The sequence below is a fragment of the Oncorhynchus gorbuscha genome, linkage group LG13 (genome assembly GCF_021184085.1).
Source record: "Oncorhynchus gorbuscha isolate QuinsamMale2020 ecotype Even-year linkage group LG13, OgorEven_v1.0, whole genome shotgun sequence".
NCBI lineage: Eukaryota > Metazoa > Chordata > Actinopteri > Salmoniformes > Salmonidae > Oncorhynchus > Oncorhynchus gorbuscha.
The window spans coordinates 50,397,991-50,405,879 of NC_060185.1; the positions used below are offsets into that span (position 1 = coordinate 50,397,991).

At 48.0% G+C, this 7,889-nt stretch overlaps 1 protein-coding gene across 1 annotated transcript in view; it reads right to left on the reverse strand.

The window, feature by feature from the left end:
• Positions 1-404: 404 nt before the first annotated feature.
• The window catches only part of grik4 (glutamate receptor, ionotropic, kainate 4), a 475,420-nt gene continuing 467,935 nt past the window's right edge, over positions 405-7,889 (reverse strand). The window contains exons 15-21 of the mRNA XM_046294891.1: positions 7,470-7,579; positions 6,363-6,536; positions 4,073-4,238; positions 3,265-3,490; positions 2,506-2,634; positions 2,177-2,295; positions 405-944 (exon numbers count right to left, since the gene is read on the reverse strand). Of these exons, the coding sequence (XP_046150847.1) occupies positions 543-944; positions 2,177-2,295; positions 2,506-2,634; positions 3,265-3,490; positions 4,073-4,238; positions 6,363-6,536; positions 7,470-7,579 (1,326 nt within the window). The 3' untranslated portion in view covers positions 405-542. The remainder of the gene's footprint in view (positions 945-2,176; positions 2,296-2,505; positions 2,635-3,264; positions 3,491-4,072; positions 4,239-6,362; positions 6,537-7,469; positions 7,580-7,889) is intronic.

Genomic DNA, 7,889 nt, shown 5'->3' on the forward strand with positions numbered 1-7,889 from the left:
AATGATCGTCTCAGAGAACAATAGCAGAGTAACAATATGATCAATATCAAGAACACAACAAAAGGACAAATAATTTATAAACAAATCAACAATTAGCACGAGTGACAGAAAATACTGCATAGTACAAATGCCCCGTAACCTGTGTCCTTCACATCCTAGACAGGGCATAGGGCCTTCGAGACAGACAGCCCATACAGAGAGGTCGTGTCCCACCTCACGGACTTCCTCTGGTAGTCTCTATGGACATGTACAACGGGAGTTCCAACACTAAGCCCAGGGCATCATTCCAGAGCTCCACTCAACTCAAAGATCCCTTCCAGGGGGGACGTGCCCAGAATTTCCACAGCCAAAGCCAACGCCCCAGCCACCGTCCTCCCAGATCAAATACACCAGGATCAAGGCAGCTCCTGTCACAGTACCACATGACCTTCCCATGATGCCCCCTGTTGCCCTTGTGGAGATATGCCTACTGGGTACAGTGGGTGTGTGGTGGTCTAGGTAGGTAAAAAGGGTTGTCCAGGTCAAGGGGGAGGGGGTCATTGTTATTCGGGTTCGCTGCTGTTGGTCGTTTTCTCCCACTCTATGCTCTCCTCGCTGTGGGTGGGCGAGGCGCCGTGGCTGGGGCCTCCCCCGGGACGCATGGCGCGCAGCCCCTGGAAGCGCCTGCACTCGGGGCAGATGCGGATGTGGCTGCAGCCACGCGCCACCAAAGCCGCCTCCTGCGCCAGTCTGTGGGAGAGGGGCTCGGAGAGGGGCAGGCCGGCGGCAGCGCCACACAACTTGCCATTGCTCAGGCTGACGGCAGCCGCCCTTGCCCGGCGCTCTTCCAGGGGCAGGGAGCGAGGACGGAGCATGGTTGTCCCCCGCCGACGCCTCAGCTGTAGGCTGTCCCGGCACAGGACGATCCCCTGGAGCTCCCGTAGCATCTCCTCACACACCGACAGCTGCAACACACACAGGGAGAGAGAGGGAAGAGAGAGAGGCCGGGAGATCTCACTGACACACTGCAAGATCAGAGACTGACGGACAGACAACAGCCACACATATAAGATAGAATCGGATATACTGGACATTTAAATGTGACAATATCTAACAAAAGGAACTGAAGACGTAGTTTGTTGAGAAAATGTAACAACAACCTAGGGTCTTCAAAGAAAAACAGACAACTGGCGGTTAAATATTGATATATTTCCTCTAGATTGTTTAACATTCTTATTGATTATATGAAATGATTGTGAAATATTGGTTACATTCTACATTTAGCCATTGTCATCTCCATAACACAAGACTAATTGGCCAGATTGCCCAAACTGCATTAAATGGGCGTTACTGTATCTGTGTGTGCTAGTGTGCCTGTTTCCTCTCTGTGAGGAGAGAAGAACAGGGATGTAAGCACACAGTACATCTTTCTAACTGTGTTGGCCCATATGGCATCTTCCTTTGTACCATGTGATAGGAGGGATAGGCTTACAGAGGCACTGTGTGGGTTATGAGCCATGCCATCTGACAAAAGTCAAATAAGTCAATCCAAATAAGCAACTAGATAGATAGACAACTTGTACGCACACACACTCACTTCATTTCCTAGCCCCCCCCCCCCCAAATAAGTCAGGTGGCATAGGCTTTTCTGTAAATATTCTGGTTTATTTAGATATTATTCTAATTTTTTTTTATCACAGTGTATTGTATTGGGAACAAATCCAATTGAAAAAAAAAATCATATTTCCTAAAGAAAAACACGACAGAAAAATACTGCAGAAACGGCAATAATATAAATGTCAAACCACGAAATGACGTCTCATTCAAATGTTAATTCAAAGGGGGCTGATTTTTGAGGTTGTTCAAGAAGAAAATCACAGCATTTGAAGCCCCATTCACTACCAGTGGAGACAGCTGAAGTCTATTACCTAAAGGCCTGTAGATTGATAGTTAGATACTGTGTGTCGGGTATTATCTTTGGCTTTGTGCTGTAAGGTCTCGGAGGCAAATAAAGGCAATGGCGCCCACTCGGCAAGGGGTGGCAGGGATAGGAAGCTGTGTGTTTCCCCATGTGTGAGGCAGCATAGTGGGCTTGTGGGGATTGCTGCTCCTGGAGTTGAGCTGGGTCTGGGAGAAGAGAGCATCAGGGCGGGGAGAGGGAGACAAAGCAGATGCAGGTAAAATAGCCCCCTCTCACCTCTGTTCCGGGCGTCTGCCGCAGAAACCACATAAACTCCAGCACCGCCATGAAGATGGCCACCAGCAGACCACACACCAGCACCACGAAGATACCGCCTATGTTTTCCATGCCTAGTCCTGAGAGAGAAATAGAGAGAGTCACAAACGCACACACATATACAACACATATATACACACACGCCCCCCCCCCCACACACACACACACACAGCATCTCAGTGACCCTGATACTACACCTGTCTAAATAGGGTGGGTAAGATGAGAGGGGGCGGACAAGGGGGATGGATGGATAGTGAGAGAGAGAATGACAGATGGAGGAGTAATAGCACCTTTGGCACGGTGATCCTCCTCCTTTGGACACTTGCCACCATCCCACCATTTCCTCTTCAAGATCTCTAGGCGGTTGTCTTCTTGCAGCTTGAGGATGGCAAGGTCAAACTCATCCCGGTACACTGACCCTGAGGAGGGAGGAGATGTGCAGAGGGTCACCGCCCTGCAAAGGTCATCTCGTCAATGAGTGAGCATATCGATGAATTCCTGGGAGGTTTCCTGTAGCATGTGTTTTTATGCATTACGATGAGTGCAGTTTACTATAAGTGCTAGTCTGTACGTAACCTTCCTATGACCTATGATTTGCATATCCCACACTGTATACCAAGGCAGTGTTTTCCAGTTTGAACAAATACTGGTATGTGGCATGGCTGGGGGTTTCCGAGGACCGGTTTGGGAAACACTTTTCAGAGACAAAAACCAATGCATTTGCTGGTTGCACTTTGAACAGTAAAATATTGATTTTTTTCAAGCAGGAACTCCAGTCCATACCAAGAGTCGATTAAAATCATTTCACTCATTCCAGTTCGCTCCACTGTTCCTGGACTGTGAAAGGGATGTAGTGACAGCATTTCCTTTTCATAAAAACCGCACTAAGGAGTGTGAGCAGAGAAAACCCATAAATTTGCCCCCCCAAAAATGCCCGCTCCAATTGGAGTTGTGTAAAATCGGTACTCTCTCCTTCTCCTTCTCCTACCTACCCACCCCTCCTTCTCCTCCATGCCCTTCTCTCCTCCCCATCTTCCCTCCACACTTACCCACTGGCATGCCGATGCCGTAGCCCTTGGTGTCCAGCAGACCTCCTATCTGGGTGAGGTTACAGTTGCGCTGCCGGTAGTACTCGTTCATGGTGCTCTCTAGCAGGTAGGCATAGTTGGAGTTGACCACGCGGGCGATGCCCTCCTCCGTGCTCTTCACAAACACACTGGGCTGCTTGGAGTGCATGAAGTTCCACATGCGCTGGTACGTCTGGTAGCGCGAGTTCTGTGATATAGGGATAGGGGGGGGGTCATGTGACAAGAAGAGGGAGAAGAACGGTCAGATCTGGTCTGATCTGAGGGCTGAGAGCATGCTTTGGGCTCTGGAGAACAAAAGAGGCCCCACAGGAATCTAAAGGAGAGAGAGGGGAGCTCCCTTTCGGTCTTTGTCTTTCTCTCGCTGTCTCCACCCTTTCTCTTTCTCTTTGACAGATGAAAGCCTGCTTTGAGGCCAGCTACATAGGCTGAAAGGGAAAGTCAGCGGCTGACCCACGCTGCCTATCTCTCCAGGTGCAGCACTGAGTTTTCCTTCAGGGGGAAGAGGATATTGACAATCAGACAGGAAACAGATAAGCCATAGTCATTGGAGGTGGAGCGGGGACAGACAGTGAGGTGACAGGGTCTAAGAGAAGATCAGTGACAGGTCATCTATTATAGTGGAGGGGGCCATGTGTGTGGTGCATGTGTGTGTGTGTGTGTGTGTGTGTGTGTGTGTGTGTGTGTGTGTGTGTGTGTGTGTGTGTGTGTGTGTGTGTGTGTGTGTGTGTGTGTGTGTGTGTGTGTGTGTGTGTGTGTGCCTGCCCTTCACCTGGAAGAAGGTCATGGTGGAGCCCCCGTGCATGGTGCCGTACTCGATGGCCGTCTGATCAGCCAGGTCGTCCACTGACTCGATGGGCACCTCCATCCTCTGGACAGTGAGGAAGGCAGCCAGGTTGGCCGTGTAGGACGAGATGATGATCAGGGTGAACGCCCACCTGGAGGGACAGAGGGAGCAGCAGTCAGACATACCGACTGGGACTACCTCACAGGTACAGTATCAGCTATAGACTCACACAGACTACCTCAGAAGTACAGTATCATCTATAGACTCACACAGACTACCTCAGAGGTACAGTATCATCTATAGACTCACACAGACTACCTCAGTGGTACAATATCATGTAAAGATTCACACAGACTATCTCAGTGATACAGTATCAGCTATAGACTCACACAGACTACCTCAGAGGTACAGTATCATATTTAGACTCACACAGTCTACCTCAGAGGTACAGTATCATATTTAGACTCACACAGACTACCTCAGAGGTACAGTATCATGTATAGACTCACACAGACTACATCAGAGGTACAGTAGAGGTTTATGGTTCACTGTCTCAGGCAAAACCAATGAGTTATGGCATTCCACAGGGGAGCGTGCTTGGGCCTCTATGGTTTTAACTGTATATAAAGAATATGAAAGATGCTTGTTCTTGCCGTATTTTCCTTTATGCGGATGGTGTCTAATAAGCTATCTCTGCACATAGGTAAAACTGAGGCAATTACTTTTGGGTCCAGACCTAAATTGTGTAGGTCCTCTGAAATCAAAGTGGAGTTAGAGGGTGAGGTGCTGCCTACTAAAACCTATGTTAGCTACCTGGGATGCATCCTTGATGGAAGCTTGGGAGGTGTGAGCATGGCCAGTAAGGTGCTACGGAAGGTTAATGTCAGGACTACATCTTTGGCTAGAAAGTCCAAGCTGTTTGATAAGGACTCCATGAGTGTGCTAGCCACTGCCTTCATTCAATGCCATTTTGACTACGCTAGCACTTCCTGGTTTGGGGGCTTATCTAAGCTTCTGAAGGGGAAGCTCCAGATAGCCCAGAATAAGCTGATCAGGGTAATATTGAAGGTGAGTCCACGTACTCACATAGGCAGGAGCTGCTTTCAGGAACTCAACTGTCTGCCTGTTGAGGCTAGGGTGTCCCAGATTAGACTGAGTTTGGTTTGCAGGAGTATTTATGGTTCTGCTCCCCGATATCTAACTGATTACTTTCCCCGTGTTAGGAATGCACACAATCCCAGAACCAGATCAGGTGTTGCTAATGTGTGCTTATACAGGTTCAGGAGTAATGCTGGGAAAGGTACTGTCTAGTATACTGGAGCCTCAGAGTGGAATGAGTTGCCTCTACACATAAAAATGACGTCCTCTCTGGGCATCTTTAAAAAATAAAGTCAAAAACTGTTTGATGTCTTCTGTGCCCATACGAATGACCCTTATGATGTAACTGCAAACGGTGGGATAGATGTTCCTCTTCTTTCTTTTTATGTTTTAATATCTCGCTGTCGTACTGTGTTCAACTGGGTTCGACCGTGCCCAGCCATCTTCTCTCAAGAGGACCACAATGGAAATAAGTAGCAGACTCCATTGTGTGTTATCCTCTATGACTACATTCAGGTGCATCTATGGCTTTTTCAAGTTTTACCTGTGCTGGTTTAAAAAAAAAAAAACGGTTGAATTAATGAACAAAATGAAGTATCATTTCAAGACTCACAACAGACTACCTCAGCGGTACAGTATCAAGCATAGTATCAGACTCTTAATTGGATAGGAAATAGTAAATATTCAGGGCCCAGATGGTAGGCTAATTGGAGCAGGGGCACATACATGATATGATCATAGCGTCGTCTTAAGGGTTTATAAGTGGTTGCTAATTAGAGGTTCACCTTTTGCCTGTGGCCTTGACCTCTCTGCTGCAGCCTCAGGAACGTCAAAGGAACATTTTCCCACACCACACTACTCAACTGAGCCGAACTTACCTGCGCTATCCTGTGTGGTTAACCATCCACCACAGTGGCTGGAACCATGGTGGAAATGACACAGCTGAGCAACATTACGGTTCAGGTGTGCATCGGGACAGATGTGCAAAAGCCAAGGTGTCTAAGTCAAGCGGTATGATTGATCAAGTAGACGATTACCGTTTTCACACTACTGCGCCAAACCAAGCTGTGCTCAAGCCAAAGGTGTGCTGGATGGGTCTGGTTACACATCCACCATCGTTGCTGGAACTCTGCTGGAAAGGACCATGTGAGAAGAAAAAAAATGCATTTGTACTCACCACACTCCACTGACGCAGCGCGTGGAGAGGGCGCGGGGGGCGATGGTGGACCCCTGCTGCATGAACCCCCCCACGGGGAACCAGAAGCTGTTGCCTAGCGAGTATTGGTTGATGAGGAGGTTACAGCGCCCCTTCAGGCAGGGGTGGGGATTGTACCACTCGTAGGGGGTGAGTCTAAACAGACACACAAGTGAGAGACATTAGAGGGGAAATACAACAACTTAAACAGTCAGCGAAGCACCAAGTCACCTTGAGTCCCATGACGTGGTGTGAGGTGTCCCCCTGGGTCAGCCGAGGTACACTGCCATACACCTGCTGCTGTCTGCTGTGAGTGAAAGCACTCTAATAAGCTACTAAATATGCTGTATGGAGCAGAAGATTGAGCTGCCATCACAGCTTCCGGTATATTATTGTGTTTGTAGAATGATAAAAAAAAAATGCATGCTTTGACTACTCGGGCAAATCTCCCAGGATAATACTTAACACAGAGTGTAACACACTGTATATAGATCATTCAACATACAAACGAGTAAAGAATTAATGGACTTCCAACGAATCAAATGACTTGGACCGTGATGTCAGCACACCTTTGGCAACCCCTCCTCTCAGAATGTCTGGTTACAGTTGTTGTCGTCGTCACTGCTCAGGGGTATGTTGTCTTCTTGTATTGTTGCTTTTTAAATGTACCCAAATTTTCTTTCAGGCACATGACATCAACATTTCATCAAGATTGGTTCCACTTCCATCAACTTTCAAAATCATCACCTTTCAAAATGACAAAGGTGTCCCCCCACCCCGTTTTTCACCTCACCAAAATAAAATCACTTTTTTACACAATAAATACATACAAGATTATATCAAGGGGTTGCTGCCTGCTACTAAATCATCTATCCTTCCTATTGAAGTGTGCACTCGTTCACAACTCCATGACCTATATGTCTCCACGTCATTTCCTATCAAATCCATGAACAACTGCACAATTGGGGAAAAGGAGAGATCATTGAGACGCAACACGTGTGTACTGTCATTGTACTGCATATGACATGTCAGTTCATCCAAAGCACCAGTAGATGTCAATGTGGAGCTGAGAGGAGTTGGAAGACTCACCTGGCAACCAGAAAGAGCACACAGCTGACTGCCAGGTAGGCTAGCAGCATGAAGAGCCACACCCCAGGGGAGAAAGGGTCTAGGAAGGAGAAGTAGCCAGGTCTGCGGCCCTACAACACACACACACACAGAGAGAGAGAGAGAGAGAGAGAGAGAGAGAGAGAGAGAGAGAGAGAGAGAGAGAGAGAGAGAGAGAGAGAGAGAGAGAGAGAGAGAGAGAGAGAGAGAGAGAGAGAGGAGAGAGAGAGAGAGAGACAGACAGAGAGAGACAGAGAGAGAGACAGAGAGAGACAGAGAGACAGAGAGAGAGAGAGAGAGAGAGAGAGAGAGAGAGAGAGAGAGAGAGAGAGAGAGAGAGAGAGACAGAGAGAGAGAGAGAGAGAGACAGAGAGAGAGACAGAGAGAGAGAGAGAGACAGAG